Genomic DNA, 26852 nt, shown 5'->3' on the forward strand with positions numbered 1-26852 from the left:
AGAGCCAATGAAATGGAAGGGTAGGTAAGTCGGCTGGGGGCTCCTGGGAAAGATGTTTCTTCTTGTTAATTGAGTAAAATACCCTTTTGCCCCACCTCTGCTTTACACTTTGGGTGCTGTTATGTGAGGGACTGGCATTTGAATGAAAGGACAAACTTGAGAATGGCAGAGCTGGGAAATTAAAAGAGCTTGTTCTGAGTCAAATTCGGACTAGCCTGTGTCTTGCCTTTAAGCCACCCTGAGCTGTGTTTTAGTTACTTACAGCCAAAAGCATTCCTAGTTGATTACTCATTCTTCTCCAGCAAACTACCGGAACTAACCTTGGTATGTCTCTCTGCTCTGTTTACTCCAGGCATCTAGATTTTTTGGCCTCATTTGGAAATCTGATATCCATTCTGCTTTGAAAATCCCTTAATCTGGCCCCATCCCTTCCCACACTCCCTAACTTTACCTCTTTGTCCTCTGAATTCCAGCTTCTGTGAAGTGCAAACGCCCTGTACTCTCAACTGCTTCATCTCCTTGTTCCAACTGATAGCCAGGTTTCCGTCAAGGTCTCTGTTTCTTCTGGGGTATTTTCCAGTAGAAGCCAGTTGTTTTTTGCTCTCATACAGGCATTCCAACGTGCCTCTGGTGTCAATGTCTTCCTCATGTCCTGTTGGTATTTCCACTAATTCCCCTCCCCCTTTTTTTATTCCCCTAACAGAATCACAGCTCTCAGAAATATTTATGTAGATAGCCCCAGACTTTACCACCTATTTCTACCCTTAGTTGTCATCTGCAGCCAAATTCTAGGATACCCCTTCACATTTTCTGGTAACTTTTGGCTTCTGATTCTTCTCTCAACCATTTTCCCTATTGTTATGCTTGGTGACTTCAACATATTTCTATCCTACACTTGGGCCTATTATTTCCTAGACTCCTCAAATCCAGTGATTTTGTTCTCCATCCTACTCAGCTATAACTGTGAGGAGAAGAGGGACAATCAGTAGGTGAAGGCGTCTAGACAATCAGAAGGTGTCTAGACTCCTAAACCCAGTCCTCCTTTAAACCATACCATGATGCCTTCACAGTCAGTACTTATGGGGGCATCAACTCTAACGTCTCCACATTCAGTAATGGCAGACTCTAGTAAAGACAACGGGGTGAGAGTTGTTTTGTTATCATTGTCTGAAGGTCAAGATATTCTGGGGTGAAGTGTCATTGAAAAAAAAATCAATAGTAGCCTTCATGAATGTCAGCATAAAATGCCATTCAAAACAAGTATCAAAGGTTAATGATATCTTGTTTTGAGTGTTTCAAAATACATCATCAAATTAAATAGAAGCTACAATGACATGTTGTTCCCCATGAAGAGACAGAATAATTAGCTAAAGCTATTTTAATACCTGATAAATATATGAAAAAAGACTCAACTAATCAAGCAAGTATGTGTTTCAGGTTATGTACACCCCAGCACAGTGGGTCCTTTTCGTATCTGTGAGTATTCAGTGCAATCATCAAAGTTGTCGCTGAGCATTTAAATCAGAAGTTAGGAAGAAGGGCAGGGCATATCTAGTAAGAATCTGTGGTAAAATGCTGTTTTATGGAGATGTTGACGGAGTCATAAGTTTTCTGAGGAATTAAGTGAATGCCCAGAAGACAAGTTCAGATATGCCAGGGCATCTTGAGACAAAGGCTTAATACTGATCTTGGGTTATGGAGTCTCTTTGGTAACCATGGTGAAGTTGGATGAGCTTAAACACTGCATGTTGGAAATTCCTTAAGAATGAGTCAATAATGAATCTCTTGCCGGTAAAATCGGGCTGAAATACTTCAAAGTCAGATTTGGAAATCTATGCTTGAAGATTTCAGAGTCACAGAAGTTTTAGGTAGAGTCGATCAAAGAAAGAAACCTCACAGGCCCTCATTTCAGAAAAAAATAAAAATCTACAAGTAAGAAGGCTAGTGTTTCTCTTAAGTAACTCGTATTTCTTAATGGGATCAAATAACAGAAATCCACCGATTTTTCAAAATTATTACTGTATCCAAGGGTTACAAGCAAAATTCTTCTTAGAGATGAACAGGATATGTGCAGTTTCTGTGAATGAGTTCATGATTAATCATTCTTACATGTCCTATTCTTCCAATAGGATGATAAATGTATTATTACCTCACCTCACTATTCTTCAACAACTGATGTGTCAAAATCTTTTGAACTTCCTGAGTCAGGAAAGAAACCCCCTGTTCTCCAGTACCCACAGCAGAGTAGGGAGTAAGAGAACCACCGGTAACCTTTTACCTTTTAATGTTCAAGATGGTGGCTTCTGCAGGAGGGAAAAAGACTTCTCTTACTCTCTGAGTGGTTCATATTCTGATATTCTCTTCCTCCCAGTCTAGTCCTTCCAGAGTGAATGTCTCTACTGCTAACTGCGTAGACATGGTTGTTAATGCTTTCTATATTGAGTACGGAAATGATACACTCTATCTCTGGAAATTAGAACTTAAATGGGATTTGGATGACAGAGATTTCCATTTATTGACCTTTGAGAAATTAGCAAACAAAAGCCAATATCTACTTTTGAAGGAAAGCAATGCATGGATCCAGATAAAAACAGTCATTTCTTCCCTTTCTTTTTTCTTATTGCAAGGAGAGGATTTAACATTGGTCCGTGTACCAAGAAAACCATTGGTTAGAATGAGGACAAATCAGAACATAAAGTCATAGTGGGGAGTGAGAGGGTGAGCCTATCCTAAAAGCTGGAGGAAAAATAAATCTTAGAAAATCTGTAACCATTTTATTCTTTTGTTATAGGGCAAAGTATTCAAAGAATTAAAAAAAAACCTGATCAACAATTAAAAATAGCGCTCATTCTCTTGTATTACATGCATTTCATTACAGTTCATTTTCTTGACCAAACTGAAAATAAGTCAGGGTAAAGAGTTAAACTCAGAAGCTCTGTATTTCCCAGATAAAGTACTTTTCTTTTAGGAAATCTCTAACATTTATGCAATCAGTGCCTTGAATAGTGAATGTTGGATTTGGTCAATTTTGGGGGGTCTCTGGCATCCCCAAAACATCCTGATTCTACCTCAGTCCCAGGAATGCTGTGCAGGCAGCCATGCAGAGTGGCCGTGTTAATATGCAGGGGAATTGTTTCAATTTATTCCCACCTAGGGATGCCTGGGAAAGTTAATTTGTTCAACTCTGTGGAAAAAATGCTATCGAAAATATATTTGTTGCCATTGAGATAAAAGTAAAAAGAGCAAGCATAAAGTGGTATTTATAGCCAATGATGGACATTTGTGATATAAGCATTTAAAATTGTCTGCAAGATTAGATTACTTCTTTAGACAAGGTGACATGTGTTCAAGACACTTTTTCGTGGCTGAGAAAGGCATAGTGCAGAAGGAATAAATGTGCCTATGTATGTTAGTGATAGTGTGTGAATGGTGGGTGGGAAGCGGTATGGAATTTAGGAAAAGCAGGATCAGCCAAATAATCATGAGCTGGGAAAAAAAAAAAAATCCAAAGCAAATTATTTTGAGTATGTGTCATAGAAAACCACTACTCCCACTATGACAGAAATACTTCAGGCTGGGAAAAAAGAAAAGGAAAAGGAAAGACATCTCATGATCTGTTCATACTGGGAAGAGTTAATCTACTATCATTCCACACTTGCTTTCTTTTTCACAATAGGTAATCATGAAAAAAATTGTTAGAAAAGCAAAAAAAACAATTCAAGTACGAGTAATATTTGTTAGATTCACCTCGAAAGGATATAGTTTACCGAAACTTCAGTTAAAATGACACGTATCTTTTCTGAAAGACAAAACTGCATGAACTTAAATTTGTTGTTTGCAGGTCATGATCTCAGGGCCTTGACATTGAGCCCTGCGTGGGGCTCTGTGCGAGTGTGGAGCTTGTTTTAGGTTCTCTCTTTCTCCTCTCTCTGCCCCTCCCCACTCGTGCTCTCTCTCAAAAAAAAAAAAAAAAAGGTTTCATAAAATGTAGCCCCCTTCAGCATAATGAAAAGCCTAATTTCCTGTCTTGTCAGAAACAGCTTTTATTTTTGTTTGAGGCTTTACCCATGGAGACATCGCCCCCTGCTGTGACAAATGCTCAATTGCAGAAGGATTTTTTTTCCTCAAAGGGAAAGGATATGAATATAAAAGGCACAACTGTTGAAGTGAAAGAGACTTTATTTTGAATATACATATCATTCACTCATTTATTTCATTCAGTTTCATTTTTATAGTGCATAGCTATGTATTGAAGTATCTAGGGAAAAATAAACATTAGAAATATCTAAGGATGGAAGTATACAGGCAAAGAAGACATTCGATACATCCCCTTGAACAGGCTTAGAAGCACCATATGACAGTATCCATTATAATAGAATAAATTCATGCAAAAAAAAGTCCATCCAAACCATGGTAGACAAGTGCAATCATTACAAGTTACAGTTTCTTGGGTAGAAACAGTATACATATTCTTTGGATTGAAAACATAAATGAATGGCTTGGCTTTTACGTCCAAGCCTGAAATCATCTACAGAAGTAAAAAAAGAAGGAAAAAAAAGTGGATGCCACATGTGACAATAAAGTATTTAAGGCCACGGAGAGAGGTCATCAGCTTACAAAGAGAATGCTGAGAGGTAGGGCAAGTTAAAAAAAAAAAAAATAGGGAAATGCGATAAAGCCACCTCTGCCTAAATGCAAAGCCATTAGAATGATAAGAGCTCTCTGTACTCTGCTTTCTCTTTTCTCTGTCAGAAGAACTCACTGAGTATCACTACAAAGTTCAGTGAATAAGATAAGGCAATAAATGTAGAGCCTTGGCATTAGGGCAAGTTTAATTTCCTTTCATTTCACACAAGGGAGGAAAAAGAACATAGAGCTAGCAGTGTGCATCTTTCCGTTCAGCACACTAATTTTATGTGTTCATATATACCGTTTGTTTGGCACAGGGGGATAGGCATATGAAGATTAATTAAATCCAAGCTTCCACCTCCAAGATTTTATATGTGGAAAGCTAGGGAAAGATAAAATTCTTCACTGTTTTAAAATTCAAACGCTTAAAGCAGGTTTTAAAAATTGAGATGAAAAAAAAATTGATGAGGAAAAACAGCAAAGAAAGATACTAAGCACAATCTCCTGGTTTCCTTTACAGTTTCTTTTTTTCCATTTATTTTTCCAAATTGCATTTTACAGTAGAAATGCAGACCACTTAGGATAGCTATGACTCAATATTGCTTGGTGCTTTCCTCTTAAGACATCATCTTCTTACACTCCACTGAACAGAAAACCATGCCTTCTACTGGCATGAACTTCTGCCCAATGAGACACTTGCTGCAGCAGGAACACAAAAAGCACTCTGTGGATGCATGCCAGCTGAAATTGTTATAGGTCACCCGCTGCACTTCAGGATCGATGGCATTGTGGCATCCTTGGCATACCTGTTAAGTCGATTTCACAAATAAGAGGATGAGAGGTCAAACTGTGATGGTGACATTTTCATGGCTGAACAAAAACATATTTCTTTCAGATGGTAAATTAAACTGAGAATGACCCCCTCAGAAACATGTAACTGAGAGTGGCCCTCTAGTTAATTTCATTAGCCAGCGACTGGTGGGGGGGTGGTCCTCATGCTGAGCACTCTGAGAAATAACAGGTGAAAACCAAACAGGTGATTTGGTGCTTGTAGGGTATCCCCATGGTGTTCGAGGCAGGGTCCTAATGGCAAGTTTCAAAGCAGTTTTATTCCAATGTCTTCTATTAGACTGCACTTCAGTAATTATAAGAAGTTCTACATTTTTCCTATAATACTAAATGCTGTTGAAGATGTGGAACACCACGAACTCTCATTCATTCCTGGTGGGAATGAATGCAAAATGTGTAGCCACTTTGGGAGACAGTTTTTTTTCCTCAGAAAACTAAACATACAGTTATCATACAATCCAAAATCATGCTCCTTGGGATTGACCTAAAGGAGGTGAAAACTCACACCCCACAAAAACTTTCACATTGATATTTATAGAATCTTTATTCATAACTGCCAAAATTTGGAAGCGACCAAGATGCCCTTCAGTAGATAAAGGGAAAAATACACTGTGGTGCCTACAGATGATGGAATATTAGCCGGTGCTAAAAAGGTACGAGCTGCCAAACCATGGAAAGAAATGGAGGAACTTGAGAGGCACGTTGCCTAGTGAAAGAAACCAATCAAAAAAAGCAACATATTGTATGATTCCAACTCCATGACATTCTGGCAAAGACAAAACTATGGAGAAAATAAAAAGATTAGTGGTTGCAGGGGGTGGGGATAAGGAGGTGGGAGAGGACATTTAGGGCAGTGGAAATATTCTCTATGACATTAAAATGATGGGTACAGTCATTTGCCCATTCTATACATTTGTCCAAATCCACAGAAGATACAACACCAAAATGAAGGTACATTCACCAAGAATGAAACTAAGGTGAACTACGGACTTTGGGTGATGATACGTGAATGTTGATTCATTCTTGGTAAAAAAAAAAAAAAAAAATGTAGCATTCAGGTGACTGGTGTTACGGTGAGTGAGGTTATATATGTGTAAGTGGAGGGGTTATATGGGAAATTGCTGTGTCTTCCTCTCAGTTTTGTTATAAATCTAAAATTGCTCTTAAAAATATGGTCTTATTTATTTACTTACTTATTTATTTATTATTTATTTATTTATTTATGATAGGCACACAGTGAGAGAGAGAGAGGCAGAGACATAGACAGAGGGAGAAGCAGGCTCCATGCACCGGGTGCCCGATGTGGGATTCGATCCCAGGTCTCCAGGATCACGCCCTGGGCCAAAGGCAGGCGCTAAACCGCTGCACAACCCAGGGATCCCTAAAAATATGGTCTTAAAAAAAAAATAACTTTTCCTCACTAAAGCCTTGCAGGAGTAGTTTTACTAGTCTTACCTCTGACATATCACTAATTTCTACACAATATGAAATGAAAATCATGTTTAAGATAATTAAGGACTCAAAAATACAGTATTTGAGAATAATTAGTTTGCGCTAAAAATATAGCTAACTAGCTTCTGTTCTAAGTCATAATCTATATATAATCTAATATTGTAAAACATTAATACTATGTTTTCTGTGCCAGTGTATATTATGTACAAAAAAATATGGCCACACCCACAAACACATATATTTTTCTTCTTTAGCTGGACGTATATATGAAGAAAATAAATGAATATAACCCTCAATAATTTTGCAGAAAAAAAAAAAACTTCCCTATCAAAACTTCCAGAACACTAGACACTCCATAGGCCTTCTTGTTTGTGCATGTTCTGAATGAATGTGACTACCTAAAGTTTTTAAATATTTTATAACAAGTGAAGAAAGATTGTCCTACACTACATGGAAGTGTCTAAGCTTCTGCACCTTTGGTCTTTTAATGTGATTGTCAGGGGTCACTGAGAGATGAAGGCAGGTCAGTCAGCCTGAGCCTCCTTACTTGAAAAGACCTTAAAACGTGGCTGCAATTCACTGGGAGATGTGAAGTGAGGCCTTGTTTACAAATACCCACATCAAACGTGCAATAGGCTTTCCATATATTTTTTAAGATTTTATTTATTTATTTTAGAGAGAGACAGAGAGAGAGAGAGAGAGAGAGAGAGAGAGAAAGGCAGAGAAAGAATCTTAATCTTAAGCCCACGAGGGTTCGAGCTCACGATCCTAACATCAATGACCTGAGCTGAAATCAAGAGCGGGGCAGTTAACGGGCTGAGCCACCCAGGTGCCCTGACTTTCCATACTTTTAGAGCCACGTGATTTCTAATTACAGAGATAATAGCTGCTTACTTCCCATGTTATGTCAACTTAGTGTTTCCTGAGAAGCAACGGAGATAGTCTCTCTCTATGAGCAATACCCTACTCCTGAATACAACAAAAACGAATGTTTTAACTATAAATGCGCTCTTCATTTGTAGCTGTACCACGCAAGCAATTGCTTTGCATATATTCATATTTTGTAGCTTTATATTTAGAATGTTGTCCTTCGAAGTTTTCTGTGTTTCTTATATAATTTTTCAATATTTTAAACCTGTTTGTATAAAACAGAAGCATTGCACTCTCAATATTTTAAATTCTTTACTTTTGGACTATGACTTCCCTTCTTTATCTCAGCCCTCTAATAAGACTTGTGGATCTTTTTATGTCTTTTGAAACTCATTTTTATTTGTGATTTAAAAAAAAGTGATAACTACTATTCAACTATCTGTAAAATCAAGGAAATTGCTTAGGTTAAAAAAAAAACAACCGAATGGACGCACCAAATGGTATCAGAATTTAGGGTTTGGGGTTTCATATAATTTAGTTTTGCTAATAAGGTGTTATTCATCGCAGAGTCTGACATATAGTCCTAGCTAAAATCTATTGCCCCTAATTGTTTATAAATCTGAAAGCTGCCTAGGCCTCATGGAGGGCCTGGGGATTATAGAATCCATCAGGGACAGGATGTGCTTTACCACCTTCTGCCTGACATTTGATTTTTCTGGGTTTTTAAACTTCTAATATTTCAGTTAGTTCTGATTTCCTTTAATGTCCCCTACTTCTTTTAGTTTATTTGTCTACACAACGTGAAGAAGCTAACAACACATGCTATAGGGAGCTCTCTGTGAAGTCCTAGAGACGTGAATTCAGGGAGTGGCCATTTGAGACCAGAATTCCAGAGACCACGTAGAGACAAATTGATTGTTTTTCCCACTATCCTCTTCCCAAGTTAATCTTTTTCCACAGAAATGCCCTGTTTTGAGTTGACATCTTGTCTTCAGGTCTACAAATAATCTGTTTGAAGATTAAAAGTTCTAAGCAGATCGATGGCCTTAACTAACCAATCTTCAAAATTCATGACATCATTTAGTATGTGGCACGGATAACTCTTTTTGTTATTAGCTGGCTTATTCAGGCAATGGAGAGAGTTGTTCATTTTAATTTTATGAAAAGGACAATGGTACATTTTACTGAGAAAGTAAACTTTCTAAAAGAAATCAGGCACTTTATAAAGCTAAATAATTTAAGGACTCTGTTTTTATAATCTCTCTGGTTACTTCTCTTTATGGGTTACAATGTAATGAAGAGAAGCTTGTAACAGTTAAGTAAAGCAGCTTCATCTGTTTAAAGCTTTATCCGGTAAATGCTGATTATCTACTGTGCAGTTCTAGTAACCAGAAAATAAAGCAGACAGGATTCTACAGAATTTGCATCCAAGTCCTTGAGACCTACTCCTTGAGACCTCTGCAATAAAATACACGCTATGATAACCCTCTTCCTTTAGGGAAACTGTAGCAACAACATGCAGAGAAGCAGTTTTTAGCTAAATTAGGTACCAGGCCACATGGTGACTCATTATCCTTTTCCCAGGTATAAGGAAGGTCCACGTTGACCCCAAAGCAAATGAGAAATATTAGAACACGAATAAGTCACTTGAACATTTCCTAAAGGCAGATGTTGAGGGCATGGAAATAAAAAGGCAAGCCCTATCCACCAGCTGTTTATAGTCTAAGGGAGGAGACCAAGGGCTCGTATTAATTAGACACAGGTGTGCCCCCTGGGAACACAGAGGGGCACCCTCACCAGAGGAAAAGGAGTGGAGTTTGGGACAAAAAAAATCAAGTCAGGGGTTCTAAAAGAAGCCTACACTGAGTCTGGGGACAGGTAGAGGCAGAGTCAGGTGAGATGGAATGGGAGGATGCCTCAGACAAAGGAGTTAGTACGAGTAGGAGACTGAGAACGGTGCATAAGCTAGAAAATGAGAAAATGAGTTGTTGAACATGACTTAGGTCGGATAAGTAGTAGAAGGGGCTGAACGGGCAAGAAGGGGCTGGATCTGTGAAGCAAAGACTTAGTGACTAGGCTTGCATTTCAGAAAGATGATCTTCCATCATCACGGAAGGTGGCTTCGGACAAGACGGACATTGGAAGTGGGGACACCTAATTCGAGGTCACTACAATAATCCAAATGACAAAGAAATAAAGGTCTGAAGTAGTTGTAACTGTGAGGACCTGAGATTTACTGATGGGGTACAATTGACAGAAAATGACATATTATACTCAGGTACTCAGGGAATGGATAAAGGTTGAAAACTGGCACTGGCATCAAAACTACTTACCTTATTTCTGTAGTATCCCACTCCTAGAAGGATACGTCATTTTATTTCTTAGCCAGGAGTCTGCTTTACTTGATAGCTCATGGGAACTTTAGTACGTATCTTCCTTATAAAGAAGTAAATGTCTATCATTTTAACGTCCCCTGGATTAAGAGTTTTACTATATATGGTCAACTTTATCTACCTTTATCTCAATTACTTATCTGTTGGCCATCACACAATAGCAGCTCTGTGTAAGCAGGGGAGAGCCAAGAAAAATATATATACTCTCACATTAAAGATTTAAATGTTTGGCCGATGCAAAGAAATCTAAATACACAGGTCAAATTTTGTTATACTCCATCAACTCAACGAGGGTTTAAAGAAATAGCCATTGTACAATCTCCAGGTTAAAAAAAAAGAAGAAGCCACAGTGGGGGACTCTAGGAACATGAACAGAAACCATAAACACTCAAACAGAGCAAAAGAATACAAACAGCTCCTAAAAATATTAATGTAAATGGACTCTGATCTATATGATGAGAATCAATCAATCTCATTCCCATTAAAGAACTTTTTTCAGTGGGGACGTGATTACTAAGTAGCACTTACAATCTGTAGTGTAAACTGTACAGATGGAAATCTTGAGGTGGCTCATAGTCAATGCATGTATTATTTTTGAATTACCTGGATTTTAATACCCTATGCTAGGAGTCATGCTTCCTACTTAAGCGTCGTACTTTCTGTTTCTCACTGGCTTAAATGAAGGCATTAAAATCAAGTCCTAAAGTAGGTCGAGGCGACCATAACCCTAGAGTGCTTCTTACCACAGCATGATTCTTCACATAGCAGGGCTTGCACACCGGCTTGTCATTGACCATCACGTATATTTCCCCAGCTAGGATGTTGTCGCAGTCAAAGCAGCAGAAGTGTTTCAAATGCCAATTTTGGTTTTCTGCCTGGGTGTACTCATTGCTGAATATTAACTGGGAAGAGGGCAAAAATAAGATGAATCACGTATCTTCCTTTTTTTTTGCTACAAATGACAAAGCTAGGTTCTTTAGGCCAATAGGGGATTTAGATCCACAAGTACTACAACCTACTTTTCTGGGCTCAAAGTCTGAAAATAACCTAGTGCTTAAACTCAGGTTATATTTAGTTTACCAAATCAATCTTTTATGTTTCTGGACAGTCTTTCATTAGTCAATATAACTAACGTGGACACTCCAAATGACTAAAGTTTTTTTCCACTCAACTCCTCTGTGTGTAAATAAAGAGACTGATGCTTGGTTAATTCATGTTGCTTTTCCACTAAGCATGGCCTGGCGAGGATGGTAAGGGGACTGACTCTACGGGAGCACAAGGAGCCTGCCTGCGGTGGCCGCAGAGGACATACATACCTCATCGCAGCCAGCACATCGTGGTTTCTCACTGTCACAGTAATGTCTGCCACAGTATAGCTTTCCATTCTTCCAGAAATAAATCATGTCGACCAGGAGTTCGTGGCAGGTGCTGCAGACGAAACAAGCTGGGTGCCACAGCTTATCATAGCCGGCCCTTTCAGCGTAGATGGCTGGGTCACCCTCCTTCATACTCTGTTTGCAGCAGTAGCAAGACTGAAAGGGAAGCCATCCAAAACAATATGTCATCGTAAGACTGGCATTTCTCATCATCAGTGTAGTTGGAATTCAGAGAAACAACGTGCAAGAGAAAGAACTCCTACTAAAATTAGTAATTTGTCCACAGAGACAATAAGGTGTCAGTATTTCTGGGAAGTGGAATTTCTTAGCTTTCTCCAGGCTTTTCAAACCTAATTCTTGTGCCCTGGTGGTAACACTGAGCACTATTTCCTGAATTTAAGTTACCTATGGAAAAAGGGCAACACTAATTTTCCCCACAATTTTTAAGTGGTTCTTTCAAAATGATTATATTAGAGCTTATTAGTACCTTTTCTCTTTTTTTAATAGGACCAAGCCTTATTGGTTAATGTGTTAATCATATCTATGAGACACTAAGTTTCATCTGTATCACAATTCTCTTTTACTTTCAAGGCATAAGAAAAAGACTTTAATTCCCTAAGACAGATTTTTTTAAAAAATAAGATCGACTATATAGCTGACCCTTGAACACCACAGGGGTTAGGGGTGCTAACCTCACAAGCAATCAAAAATCTACATTTAGGGATCCCTGGGTGGCGCAGCGGTTTGGCGCCTGCCTTTGGCCCAGGGCGTGATCCCGGAGACCCGGGATCGAATCCCACATCGGGCTTCCGGTGCATGGAGCCTGCTTCTCCCTCTGCCTGTGTCTCTGCCTCCCTCTCTCTCTCTCTCTGTAACTATCATAAATAAAAAAAAAAAAAAAAAAAAAAATTAAAAAAAAAATCTACATTTAATTTCTGACTTTCTCAAGACTTAACTACTAATAGTCTACTATTGACCTGAATTGTCAATTAACACATATTTTGTATGTTATTTCTTTTATACACTGAATTCTTACAATAGAGCAAGCTAGAGAAAAATTATTATTAAGAGAATCATATGGAAGGGAAAATACATTTATAGTACTAGACTATTAATAAAAAAATCTGCATAAGTAGATCTGCACAGTTCAAACCCATGTTTTTCAGGATCAACTGTATATCCACATAAATTTAAATTATGAATTTTAGGCATGTTCTCACAAGCAAAACTGAACTAACCTAAGCATGTATTATTATTGTTTATGGGAAGAGATAAGCAATTAACACCAAAATTATGTTTAGAAACAGATTCTAGATTAGTTATATTGTTTTCTAGATTAGTTACCAATGCTGACTATCATGTATACATAAAACTGACAATTGTCCTTGGCAACACATAGTCAGAAAATTTGGCTTTAGACAGAGGTTTCAAACATGATGACTCATTGAAAGAAACCTAAACTGAATTTTAACTTATTTCCTTCACCCACTCCTTTTGGAAATGGAGGAATGGCCCTCCTCAAAAATGTTCAAAGAAAGGGAGAGAACCTGTAAAATACACCAATTGTACCAACACCATGACCTCTGCACTTACATACTGAGTTCTTTTGTGTTCAGCCGACTTGTCCTCCATGGCCCCCACGGCTGCTGCGGTGCTTCTGTCCCCACCAGGGATGTACATTCGGTTGGTGCTTTGAGCATCCATCTCACGGGGAAGTTTGACATCACCTACTCCCAGAGCTTCGCTCTTATATTTCTTCACAAACTGTTCCATCTCTTTCACCTCTTTGGGAGACAACTCATGGCACTTTGAAGGGTCCTGGTCATGTGCGGGGAGCTGCTTTGCCAGCTGTTTCTTTCGGTACTGGGCCCCCTCTGAGCCTGCCACTGGCTGCTTCTCCTTGGGCAGCATCTGCATGTACTGCCTGGCCTGAACCACAAGGAGACCACTGTTAACCAGGAGATGCCTTGGCCATCAGACAAGCAGTATTTTATAACACTCATCAGAAGCAAATTACTTAAGAAAGAAGTGGGTCTTATCCATTTGTAAGTCTTTATAAAATATATATCTTGAGATGTTAACACAATCAAAAAAGATATAGGAAAGATACATTTTTCTCCATGAAATTTTAACAAGTTTATAAAAAGTTTATGAAAAGATTTTGGTTACTAATGTATACTGTGCTAAATATACAAATGTATAATTGCAAGAGAACACAAATTTTTAGAAGGCATGTTTAAATGTTTAGAATTGCCTATGGATCAGCAGCATTTTTATCATTACATAAAAAAGATATCGTAAGATTCACTTGAATGATTTAACTAATCTTAAAAGACTTCCAAATGCCCTATTTAGTTGTTATAAAAGTAAAAGGAGTTTGACACAATTTTTTTTTTTGCCTTACATAGTAAAATGCACTGTTGAATATTTTTTTACTTCTAAAAAAGAGTGACAGAAATTCTACTTTTTCAGATATTCTTTGCTATCTTCAGAGAAATCTTCTCAAGAGTAAGAAAGAAACTTAAAAAATTTGTATGTATCTAGTAACTGTTAGGTTAAAAGATGTTTTTCATCTAATTAAGAATGTCAGACTATTCCCTCAAAAATTCCCTACTACATCTAGGGGATTATATAATTATATATAGGAAATTATATCTAATTTACTACTATATCTAAGTAGTCAGGAAATTATATATGAGGTATCTAATTTTACTTTCAAAAACCAATAGGAGTTGGAAGTCAAAGTAATGGCAACTCCACAAAAATAATAGACTTGATTGACGTTGACTAGGTCACTAAAGGATTGCCCTAAGTAAGTAGGCCCCAAACTTTAAGAGATTGCCCTTCCCCCTTATTATTTACCAATGCCTGATTCTGGACAGGTGGAGCCCATTCATAGGTAACAGTATTGATGGAGACATTCTTCTTGGCAGCAACTGGATTGGTCAGTATCATGACATTGCGTTTATACATGGGAATTCCATCTGATTTTAGCTTTGCAATCAGGGTGGTATATTTGGTGTCTTCAAAAAGTTTTCCCACTTTTCGATCCTCTTCATTGCTCAAGAGGACATCATGCTCTTCTTGGCCACACTTGCAGTTACGACATATTTTTCTATAATTTTGGAAATAAGTAGGCAATAATTAATTATACTTAATCAATAAGTAAGTATACTCATACATTTATAGTTTATAAAATACTTTTACACACATTCCATATAATGGTATGGAAAGGCTATTGGTCATGGGGATTCCAAGTAGCTATCCATAAATTTAAGCAAGGAAACATAAAAATGTACCTTCATGTTAGAAGACTTAAGAACGTTACGTCTTGATTAAAAAGTATGTGCTCAAGGAGCCATATCTGAGCAAAATCTCATCTGGTGTTCTTCATTTTCTTAAATTGAGAAGTAAATAAAATCACCAAAACACTATCACAGCAAGAGGTTTCATATTTTATTGCTTGGTGACATTTTATAGCCATTACCCATTTTTGGGTTTTTGTTTTTTTAAGTGAGAGGGGAAGTTGATATGACTTTTCTGATAAAGGACTATAATCCTAGATGTAGCTTTAGCGTTCCTCATTTTCCTTTTGGTACCCTTGCTAATTTCCTTTCCTTTCCTGTTTCCTTTCTTTTTTCCCCTCTTCCTTTTATTTCTTCAAACACTTAGTGACCACCTACTATGTGCTTTCATATGTGTAAAAACCAGATAGATGAAAGTCTCTGGACTTTCAGAGAAATGAAATGAAAGATACCACTAAATGAAAGACACTGTCCCCTTTCCCCAATCTGGTCTAGCAGGTAATCATTCCCTTCATGCAACATATACGAGTGTCCATGTGCTAAGCAATGTACTTAGCTTATATAGTTATAGTACTTAGCCTTACAGCAATGTACTTAGATTGCTACACCCTATAATTGCATTTGTGATAGGAAAGAAAGGTTCAGGATACTTTGAGAGAGTAATTTTGACTTGGAAATGGTGAGGAAAGGACTCCATAAAAATATCACTCAATAAGAAAGTTAACATTTAGGTTGAGATGTGAAGGATGATGAAACAAGTATGAAATGTGTGTGTGTGTGTGTGTTTGTGTATATTTGAGATGGGGTAAAGAAATAGAGAAGAGAAAAGCCTCCAAACATTAGGCAGAAAGAGTATTTGTGGTGGTCTTGAATTAGGAAAGAGCTTGTATCCCATGATCAGAGAAGGCTGGTAGGAATGCAGTGAGGTAAATAAATAGGGAATGACAAGGTTGGAGAGGTAGGCAGGCATGAGATCATGCAGGGACTTGGACACATTATTAAAGGACTGAGCTTTCACTAGAAGAATAAGCCAGAGGCACCGAAGGCCTTTGGGTAATGGAATAACACATTTAGATCTATCATTCTCAAAAACTGTATTCTATAATGTGAGGCTGGATCAGGGGTAGACATAAGTGGAAGGAGGGACCAATTAACATGTCAATAGTGTATCCAGTTTGCAAAGCAACTGAAATCCTGCTATTATTTCACAAGTGGAATTTAAATCTTGTCTAGTTATTGTTGTGGTCTAGGTTAACAAGTGTTACAGCTTGGACTAGGGTATTTAACAGTGGAGATGAAAAGAAAAGAACAGATTTAAGATCTCCTTCAAAGTAAAACTGACTAAACTTTGTGGTTGACTTGGATGTAGTGATGGTAAAGGGAAGGGTAAATCTGTCAAAAAATGAACCTAGCTTTCCAAGATGCGTAAGCTGGTAGAAGGAGTATGACTTATTGAGAGTAATTGTAAAAGAATGACAAATCTGAGGTAACTGGGGGGTGGGGGTGGGGAGGGGAGGGTGTTGATGAAAGTTCTCCAAAATTCAACTACTGAAAAGTTTGAAATGCCCATAAAACAGGATACATATATCAAGTAGATTGTAGGATATGTAGATCTCACGTTAAAAACTGTAGTCTGGTAGAAAATACAAATCTGGGAGTTGGGAAATGACACATTTGCATAAAATTGAACAGATCACTTTCACATCCTGGGCGAGAATACAGAGAAAAGGTGAGGACTCAGGGAAGGGGTCTGGCAGAGAAGCAGAAGCTGGAAAAGGGACAGAGGAAAACAGACAAGTAGAGAGACTTTGTGGTGCTCAAAACAGAAGCTGGAAGTAAATAAAGGGCAACGAGAGTATGTAAATCAGAGGGAGGAGTCTGAGAGTTTACAAACACACTCTAACATCCTTACATTATTCAGGAAGATACTGAAGATATAGATTAACATTATTGTTTTGAACCATGCATGTTAAACTAGCCAGACAACTAAAGAAGGAAATATTGCATATAATTTCTAAACTTGTAGAGAGAAAATGGAATGATATAAAATGCAAATAATTAAACCGAAGGCAATAAGAGAGGAGAAAAAATAAACTTAGAAGATTGAGACACGTAGAAAGCACAAATTAAGATGGTTAATATAATCCAAATATACCAATAGTCACAACAAATGGACTCCATGCTCCAGTTAAAAGACAAAGGATTTCAGGCTGAATAACAACAAAATCAAACCATATGCTACTTGGAAGAGACACTTGAAATTTAAGGACACAGGATGAAAGTGTAAGGATGCAAAAACGATATTTCAGGTATTCCAACCTTGATACCTATATTAATGTCATACACTTTGGACTTTAATGATTTTTCCTTTAATGAGTATTAAAGAGAATCACTACACAGCGACAGAAGTTTAAAATCATCTCTATGATGTAACAAATATAAAATTAATATTGCCTAATGACCTAACCTTAAAATATATAAGCAAAAATAACAGAAATTTAAGAAATAGACAAATTCATTATGCTAACACTAAAAAATTAGAAATAAAGATTTGGATAACACAATAATAATCCTGATCAAGCAGACACATAAAAAAATATCCTATCCAGTGACCGGACAACACTTCTTTTTGTGAACATTTGAAACACTTCAGAAAAACGAACATATACCGATAGACCAGCTCTCAAGAAATGCCCAAGGAATCACCATCAACCACATTAACCTGAATATAATGTTAGAAATCAACAGCAAAAAAGTAACTAGAAAGTACTTTGGAAAGACTCCTAAGAAATTCAATATTAAAACAATCACAATAGAAATTAAAAACAAATGATATTTTAAGGAAAAAAGAAAGGAAAACTATGACTTATTGAAATGCAGAACACAACTAAAGGAGAAAAGGTAGAGCTAACGTGCTCAAGTTAGAAAGATGAGAGAATAAAACTAAGAAGGTCAACTCAGAAAGTTAGGAAACATGCAGAATAAGCCTAAAGAACATGGAAGGAAGATGAAGATAACAGCAGAAACCAATAAAACAACTGTCTGCTTCTCATAAGATGCAAGGGGGGAAAAGCATTCAATACATTTTAACATCTCTAGTGACTACCTTTTGCATAGTAGTTTTAGCTCCAGAAGGAAACTAGATAGAATTTTAAAAAGGGTTTCTGGGAAAAAAGCTCATACTCAACATACATCATACTTAGTGCATTCGCTTTAGGATCTGAAGCAAGAGAGCAACCTTGCCATCACTTCACTCATACAGTCTTATGGGTACTAATCAGAGCTGTAAGAAAAATGAAAGAAATTGAAATTTTAAGGATTCACCAGAAAGGAAGAAACAAAACCATTGTTAGTCACAGATGCTATGGATCATATAAAAATGTATTAATATCGGTAAGAGTTTACGAAGTTTTCTGGATTTAAAATTAATAAAATTAGATTTCTCTGCATCATTAAATTAGGAAAAAAGCAACCAAAAATTCTTAAGTGAATCTCTTCGCCAAATAACAAATTATTAAATAATTATAGATTGTTGTGTCTTGTTTTCTTAGGTGAGGTATGCAAACTAAAAATATTAGATTCAACTCGTGCAGTCCCAGAGAGAGAGATAGAGTCAGAGATAAGCGGGGTGGGGAGGCAAACTAATTTCCTTGTGCACACACTGCTCACAAATCTTTATTTGGTAAGAATTTGCTGAAGCGTTTGCATATTCTAGTTCAGCTATAAAAGACTCTTACATCTGGTTATCTCATACTCCCACCCAGTGGAAAGGAGCACATTAATCTACCACATTACGTTCTTCATTCTTGTTCTTCAGTTAACAAAAACAATATAATTATTCATAAAACAATCACAATGCTTTTGGGTTAAGTGAAAATCATACCGTTCTGAGGGGAATCTGGTTCCTTAGGGATGGGAATTTAGTTCTTAATATAGATAAACAGAGCCTTAGATGGCTGTGACCTATGGCATTGATTCTAATAATTAGTGAAGTGACTGACTATAAAGACAGAAGTAATAATGTTAACAGGGATCTGTGATGAAGGATATGGACTTCCTTTGGAAATGTTTCTTATCCAGTTCTACAGCAGAACAACATGTACACCATAAAATAAGGGGAGTCAGATTTTAGAATCTGAAAGACCAAAAAGTATGTGAAATAAAGTCTGCTCATTTCTAAAGCATGAACTATGATGAGCTGTAGTTACAGATTAAAATATGACCCTTTAAAATATGCCTTATATTCTATATATGTAGAATAGTTACACATTTACTACAAAAGTATTATATATAAGAAGGTCTACTGGGCAGCCCGGGTGGCTCAGCAGTTTAGCGCCACCTTCAGCCCAGGGCCTGATCCTAGAGACCGGGGATTGAGTCCCACATTGGGCCCCCTGCATGGAGCCTGCTTCTCCCTCTGCCTGTGTCTCTGCATCTCTCTCTCTCTCTCTGTCTCTCATGAATAAATAAATAAAATCTTAAAAAAAAAAAAAGTTAAAAAAAATAAGGTCTACTAACCAATGGTAGAAGAGCCATCTCTATATTTTTTCTTTCTTATTATTTGTCTTGGCTATTCTTGGAAGATTTACATTCTGAGAATATCCATTCTCCCCACCCACCCCTTCACCCACCCAACATACCCTTTTTAAGCAAGCAAAATTAGGCTAAAGCAATATAACAATAGCAGCGGTGATGAGGGAAAAAGAAGTTTTCAGTTTTCTAAGTGGGAAAACCTATGACTGATTCATGATAGCTTTGAAAACCATAACTACATTAAATATGTATCATATGTATCCTCGCCGCAATGTGGGGGCACGCAGGAAGAACACTTGGCAGGAATGTGACTCGAGGGGTGGGATGGTTCTTTCAGTTTGAGTTGTCATCACGAAGCAGCTGGAGTGACCACATCCCTTCCAGACCCATTACCCCAGACCTCCATTTCTAAAATAAAAAGGGATAGCTACAAACCACAATTTCTGAAAGAAACCTATAAAATCTGGGCCAGGTGCCAAGAGCTACCCATTATAGAAATCTATGCTATTTACTACTTAAACCTATGCTATTTACTAGTTCAAAAAATTGTTTTAAATTGGAGGAGGGTTAGGCTACAGTGTTTTACATTTCAATCACCCATATTTAAATTGGAAAATTTTATCTTTAGAAATATCTTTTAAGAACTTCTATTTTTTTAAATATTTATTTCTTTGAAAGAGAGAGAGAGCACACAAGCAGGGAGGGGGACAGAGGGAGAGAGAATCTCCAGCAGAATGCACTGAGCACTGAGCGCAGTGTGGGGCTCGAGCTCACAACCCCAAGAAATCAGGAGTCTGACACTTACCTGACTAGGCCACCCAGGCACCCTTTTAAAAGAACTTTTAAAGTCATTAGGAAAATATTCAATAAGTTTATCAAAAGGAAAATTTTGTTGAGGAGTTGGGAGAGAAAAGGGTATTGTTATCCTGGTATCCAAGAAAAGGCATGAGAAGGAGTAGGACATTCATCACATAGTTCATTTCAGCCTAAAATAACTCAGATTCCATCCTTTTTAAGAAAATCAAGAACTTAAAAAAATTGAGTTTTATGCCAGCCTAAATCAAAACAAAAATAATGGCACAGGTGAGCACAGTACCCACATGCTGGGGCTATACTATTGATGACATATGCAAATTGCTTGTTTACTACGTTCATATGAGCTATACCAATTTGATAGCAGTTTATGAGGGAGTTATAAGTCAGTTGCCATAACTCTAAATCTTCAAACCTGTTCTTCCTATCAAGCACTTCTCAAATTCTCCATAGGGTGTCAATAAAATTTACGTGCTGGGGGGCACCTGGCTGGCTTGGTAAGTTGAACGTCTGCCTTCACCTCAGGTCATGATTCCCAACGTCCTGGGATCTAGTCCTGGGATCTAACCCTGCATCGGGCTCCCTGCTCAGTGGGAAGCCTGCTTCTCCTTCTCCCTCTCCCTCTGCTAACTCCCCCTGCTTGTGCTCTCTTGCTCTGTCAAGTAAATAAAGAAAATCTTAAAAATAAATAAATAAATAAATAAAAAGGAACATTGGGAAAGAAAGAAAAGTGAATTCAGAATTAATTTATTTAAAAGGGTCTTTTTAAAATCACTTTTTAAAAAATATGCAATGTCATCTGATAGATTGGGAAGCTCTAAAGTGTGTGTCGGGGGTGGGGGGAGTAGGGTTATTGTACTAAAAAGTTCTTTGTACAAAAAAGTTGAGGGTGTTAACACATACACACATAAAGGTTAATGTGCATGACAAATCTGAACTGTATACTCACATTTTTACATTACAACTTTGGATTTTTTTTTTTAAGATTTTATTTATTTATTTATTCATGAGAGAGAGAGGCAGAGACAGGCAGAGGGAGAAGCAGGCTCCATGTAGGCAGCCTGATGTGGGACTCGATCCCAGATCCCGGATCACGCCCTGGGCCAAAGGCAGATGCTCAACTGCTGAGCCACCCAGGCGTCCCTCAACTTTGGATTTCTTGAGTTAAAACCAGGAGAGGGTGTGGCAAAATTTATCAAAAGCATTGCTTCAGAAAAATACACAGATTGCAGTTTCAAGCTGAAAGCAGTCAAGAAACTTTCATCTCCCCCCCTCAAAGAGAAATTATTTTTGTATCACTATTTGCGAAAAATGTTATTTTTACAAGGCAAGTAGTAGCAACTAGAGTGCTCTGACATGCTGCCAGCATTCACAGTGATTTAAAGGTATGGTCATGGCATTGCTACAAACCATATTTTAAAAGGGCTGGAAGCTGCCCTTTTATAACAGGGATATACTTATATGGACTTAAGCATGGGCCTCTGTTACAGGATTCCACACAAGGATTAAACCATTTATGGTGGGAAATTTTTAGTTTTCGCCAGCCCTAAGCCAATCAGAAATTCTCTGAACCGATGTAGGCTATATTCAAGTAACGCTTTTCTTACAAAGGCTACTGTTTTAGGAGGAGGATTTATTGAAGATAAAATACTAATCCTATTACTTATATGATTAATAATCTATGATTCCAGTGATATTACCATACTTTCAATATGAAATGATTGACTATAAACTCCAAATCTTGGGTTTGTGTCTTAACATCTCATAAATATTTGTGAGCTCTATATATTACTTGGAAGTGCGTCCAGATAGAACCTCTTATTTATTAAGTATCAGGCATCTTCAAACCTTTTATTTTTCTCTAGTCTTGTAATTATTGATGCAGTGAAGAGAGAGTGTGCTCACATTTAAATCATCATTGTCCACAAAGACGCAGATGTCACAAAAAAGCACCGCCCTGTAGAGAAGACAACTTAGTGCAGTCCAAAGCTCACTGATCATGACCGTGCGAACATAGGCCCTCGTTTCTGTCTTGCCTTGTAGAAGGTGGGTGATGAGGAAGGTTTTGGCAAGCTTTGGGTCCAAGTTCCAGCTCTGCCAGCTATAAGCCATGCCCTTGGTAAGTCATTTAACCTCCCTAAATCTTTGATTTCTCATCTATAAAATGGGAATACTATTACTTACCTCAAAAGAGTATTATGAAGATTAGTTACAATCAGGTACACAAGGTGCTGTGGTAAAGCAGAATTCTAAGATGGCCCCTCTAACCTGGTCCCTCCAGGGTTACCCACATGATTTTCTTACTGTCTGTGACAAAAGATTATCCAGGTGTGTCAAATCTAATCACGTGAGCCCTTGAAAAACATAAATTTTTTCTGGCTGGGAGAAGGGGAAGTTGGAGAGATTTAAGGCATAGAAGGGATTCTAAGCACTGTTGTTGACTTTGAAGACAGAGGTGGCCATGTGCCAAGGAATGTGGGTGGCTTCTAGAAGCCAGAACAGCCCCTGACTGACAGCCAGCAAAGAAACAGAGACAACCTACAACCCACAAGGAAATGAAGGAAATGAATTCTACTAACATCACAAATGAGTCAAGAAGCAAATTTTAACCCCGTTTTCCAGATTAGAGCCCAACCTGGCCAAAACCAGCCTTTTGAAATCTTAAGCAGAGAATCCAGCTGAGCCGGCCTTGAGTTCTGGCTTAAAGCGTAAACGGGATCAATTAATAAGTGTAGTTTTAATCGCCCAAATTTATAGTAACTTCATTATTTAGCGATAGAAAATCATTACAAGTGCTTATTCGTGTACAACACATAGGAAATTTCATAAGTTATATTTCTTATTGATACCTAAAAAGCTCAAACAAGCTATTTTAACTTCCTTGGGTTTTAGGTCTTTGATCCATAAAATGAAGTCTGACTAGCTAAGTTTCAAGTTCCACTCTAAACTTCCATGAGCCTAAGAATTCATTTTCAGTTTCTGATAACTGTTGTGACACACCTTGAACAGGCAGTCGTGCCTGCTGGATCTCTTCCATTCACTCTCAGATCTATTCTGTACCCATCTGCATGGTACCCTGGATGGACCATGGTCTAGGAGGCTGACCCCTAAGGACTGCAGCAGTGGGCTACCTTGCCCCTAGCAATGGAAGATGCCAGCAGGAAATCTCAGTGATGAACAACAGAGAGGTCTGAGGATTTATTTCCTGGTTTCCTACAAGTGTACAAGGTGCTAAGGCCAAAAATGACCCCTTCCTTTACTTGGGGAAGCAGGGAAGAAGGTGCCAAGGACTGAATTGTGTCTCTCCCCCTCAAATCTGCATGTTGAAGTCCTAACCCCTGGCGTGACTATATTTGTAGATAGAGTTTTTAGGAGGTAAAGTTAAATGAGGATATAAGAGTAGGGACCTAATCTTATAGGATTGGTGGCCTTCTAAGAAGAGGAAGAGAGATCTTTCTCTCTCTCTCCATATGCATGCACAGAGAAAAGGATAGATATGTGAGGACACCGAGAGAAGGTGGCTGTCTGCAAACCAGGAAGTGGTTTCTCACCAGAACCCAACCATGCTCTGATACTGAACGTCTTGGGCGTCTAGCCTCCAGAACTAGAAGACAATACATTTCTATTGTCTCAGCCACCATCTATGGTATTTTGCAATGGAAGCCCGAGCTGACTAATACAGGGCGCAAGGAAGAAGAGTTCTCAGGGAGTGATGCTTGAACTCAAGATCTGAAAAATACGAAGGACTTTTTGTTTCATGATAGTAAGATGGAGGGTCTTTCCAGCTAAAGGAAACATACCAAAAAACCACAGGCATTTCAGGAACCAGCACGTACCTCAGCAGTTGAAGCACAGCGTGCTTAGAAGGGAAGTAGGAGAGGAGACTAGACAAGCAAGCAGGAATAGATGTTGAGGTTTTAAGCCAAAGACTTTGCCCAAAGGATCCAGCCCAGTGGGAAAGCAACGAAAGTTCTTAAGCTACTGGGAAGTACACGATAGCATCCATTTTCAAGACCATCCTATAGCTGCCTGGAAGTCAGACTGCAAAAGAGCAGAGAATAAGTTAGCTCTGATTTTCACCATGTACCCCATGAAGCCCTAAGAGTCCTAGAAATCAAGGGTTACCGTGAAGATGGAAGAGCAAGCTAAGTGGACAGGATCCTGGGACTCTATGCCCCCTGCAATCACAGCAGTTCTATGGCCCTAGACCCGACCTGGAATCTTCATTATGTTCAGGACAACCAGCCTAGCATTGAAAGTGGCTCATCTGGAGGTCAAAGGCACCTGCCCTCCAGCCTTCCAACTGTGGTGAAAAGTCAGGGAATTATCAAGAATTCTGAGAGAGAAATGTGTCCGGATTCATGCCAGGAAGAAGATGGAACTACTAAGCAACACCATCTGGACGAACTGTATAAACCCAAGCTAGGCTGGAGGCTGTGGCAAAACCCTAGTCTTTTATGGCTCTTTACAGGTTCTCAGAGCATATCAAGATAAGCAAATGGAAAAATTAAAATAAAGAAATGATTTTCATGCCACAGAAATCCACTCTTCTCTGACATTTTTATCTGAAAGTCCTAGATTATAGTGATCCACAATAGAAAAATAACATATCAGAAACAAGAATCACTGTAAACTAACTTCTGCTTTGGAGGGAAGATGCTATCGCTTGAGAATGAGCTTTTAAAGATCTCATTAGCAGCTTCTGGCAACTGTAGTCAACCTAAAGGGATTATTTTGATTGTACAATACGAGCCATGCCCAGCAGAGGGCAGCCCAACTCTCCACACAGCCCACGGAGAGCGCGGCTCAGGGGTGTGCTGATTAGGGCTGAAATACTCTAATCCAGAAATCTCTCTTTGCGTCTAGTGACTTTACCTTTGAAAAACACGACAGACATGCTGCCTAAGGGCCCTGTCCCTTGGAAAAGTGGCAGAGGGAAGAGCCATGGAAGTCCTGTAATCCAAAAACTCCCTGGACCACTTTCGCTCCCTACAAATAAAGAACTGTATGTACCATCATTTCTCAGTGAGGTTTGGGCTGGGGTTTCTGTTGCCTTCACTATTTAAAATAACTGTCTGTGTTTCCTAAAACTTGCTAAATCAAACGACTTTCAAAAGAGCCTAATATCTCAAATTGTATTTGTTTATATTCTTCTTTAACTTACATTGTATACAGTCCCAAGAGCTGATGACATTTTTTTATTCTAGAGAGTTTTCTATGGAAATATGCAGTACAGAAGTGGTTCTCGAGTGAGATTTATTCTAAAAAGGCAAGTGCCATCCTAATAATAATCTACAGTTGATAACTTTTTTTCCTTCCAACAGTAATGTGCTGATTCTTACTTTGAACAGACTTATAAACTATCATTTTAGTCCTTGACAGCCACTAATGAACAACATTTGTATTCTTCATAAGAACAAGTTTAAAATACCGATTTTTAGGTTTATGTGACATACTATCACTTTAAAAGATGTAAATTGTAGGGACTCCTGGGTGGTTCAGTGATTAAGTGTCTGCCTTGGGTTCAGGGCATGGTCTTGTAGTCCCAGGATCGAGTCCTACATCAGGCTTCCCTCGAGGAGCCTGCTTCTCCCTCTACCTATGTCTCTGCTTCTCTCTCTATCTCTCATGAATAAATAAATAAGATCTTTAAAAAAATTTAAAAAAAATAAATAAAATATGTAAATTGTAAAAAATAAAAATAAAAAAATGAAATATGTAAATAAGATCTATACAAAATTCACACTTTTGTTTATTTTCCAAACTCACATTTTTGATCCACTAACATTTGTCTGCCATATACATGTACTTGATTCTAGCCAAGACAATGGCAATCAATTATTATTTTTTTGAATTTAAGTGTTAAGTTTTTCGGTAGTAAATTTAGAGCTGAAAATTTCGAAGAGCCCTTGTATTCAAGTCTACATCCTGACAACTGGTAAATGAATGCTTAATTAACCATATTTATTGCTTATCACAAATACACAGATAAGAGGTGCAAAGTTACCAATTTCTAAGAAAATAATAATAACTATAATCAGGAGTCATAGAAGATCACCCTAAACTTATTTGCCACTCAGAAAAGAGACATAGGGATCCCTGGGTGGCGCAGCAGTTTGGCGCCTGCCTTTGGCCCAGGGCACGATCCTGGAGATCCGGGATCGAATCCCACGTCGGGCTCCCAGTGCATGGAGCCTGCTTCTCCCTCTGCCTATGTCTCTGCCTCTCTCTCTCTCTCTCTCTCTCTCTCTCTGTGTGACTATCATAAATAAATAAAAATTAAAAAAAAAAGAAAAGAGACATATTCAGTATTCTAGACTTGTAGGAAATCTGAGGGGCCTTGAATGAACCATTCAAAATATAGCTACTATGGTCCAATTAGCTCAGTCACAACTTAATGATGGGGAACAGAATAGATTTATTTTTCATTCGTTTCTTAGAAAAGAGTATGACAGGTGTACAACTTAGCCACCACGCTAGAGAATCTGCAGGAGACCCCCACTGTCTGAGAAGGCAGTGTCCTGGTTGTAGTTTTTAAAACATTACCTCCAAAAGTGTAGTTCGAATCCTTCACATTTTTCTTTGCATTTTAAACAGGGGGCTCCAAATCCTTGCTCATGACCTAAGCCCAT

General features: G+C 38.1%; 1 protein-coding gene and 1 long non-coding RNA gene across 3 annotated transcripts in view; one reads left to right on the top strand and one right to left on the bottom strand.

The window, feature by feature from the left end:
* The window catches only part of LOC144288530 (uncharacterized), a 344649-nt gene that overhangs the window by 315823 nt on the left and 1974 nt on the right, over window positions 1–26852 (top strand). The window contains exons 10-11 of one of the 2 annotated variants that reach the window (XR_013356399.1): window positions 25087–25225; window positions 25428–25489. The exons of the other annotated variant lie outside the window; for it this stretch is intronic. This is a non-coding gene — a long non-coding RNA (uncharacterized LOC144288530). The remainder of the gene's footprint in view (window positions 1–25086; window positions 25226–25427; window positions 25490–26852) is intronic. 2 annotated transcript variants of the gene reach the window in all.
* TES (testin LIM domain protein) lies at window positions 4815–26852 on the bottom strand. The gene is made up of 6 exons (XM_077856060.1): window positions 26767–26852; window positions 14432–14684; window positions 13163–13498; window positions 11510–11725; window positions 10937–11095; window positions 4815–5435 (listed from the first exon to the last, which is right to left on the bottom strand). The coding sequence occupies exons 1-6, from the start codon at window positions 26850–26852 to the stop codon at window positions 5247–5249; spliced, it is 1239 nt and encodes a 412-aa protein (XP_077712186.1). The 3' UTR covers window positions 4815–5246.

Source organism: Canis aureus, chromosome 18 (genome assembly GCF_053574225.1).
Source record: "Canis aureus isolate CA01 chromosome 18, VMU_Caureus_v.1.0, whole genome shotgun sequence".
Classification (NCBI taxonomy): domain Eukaryota; kingdom Metazoa; phylum Chordata; class Mammalia; order Carnivora; family Canidae; genus Canis; species Canis aureus.

What these genes read in the sequence shown, in the direction of transcription:
- TES (XM_077856060.1), bottom strand. Translation starts at nt 26,852, where the DNA reads ATGGGCTTAGGTCATGAGCAAGGATTTGGAGCCCCCTGTTTAAAATGC. An exon ending in CTGTCCAGAATCAGGCATTG is followed by an intron (nt 13,499 to 14,431) that starts GTAAATAATAAG and finishes CTTGTGGTTCAG; the next exon opens with GCCAGGCAGTACATGCAGAT. An exon ending in AACACAAAAGAACTCAGTAT is followed by an intron (nt 11,726 to 13,162) that starts GTAAGTGCAGAG and finishes CTTCCCTTTCAG; the next exon opens with TCTTGCTACTGCTGCAAACA.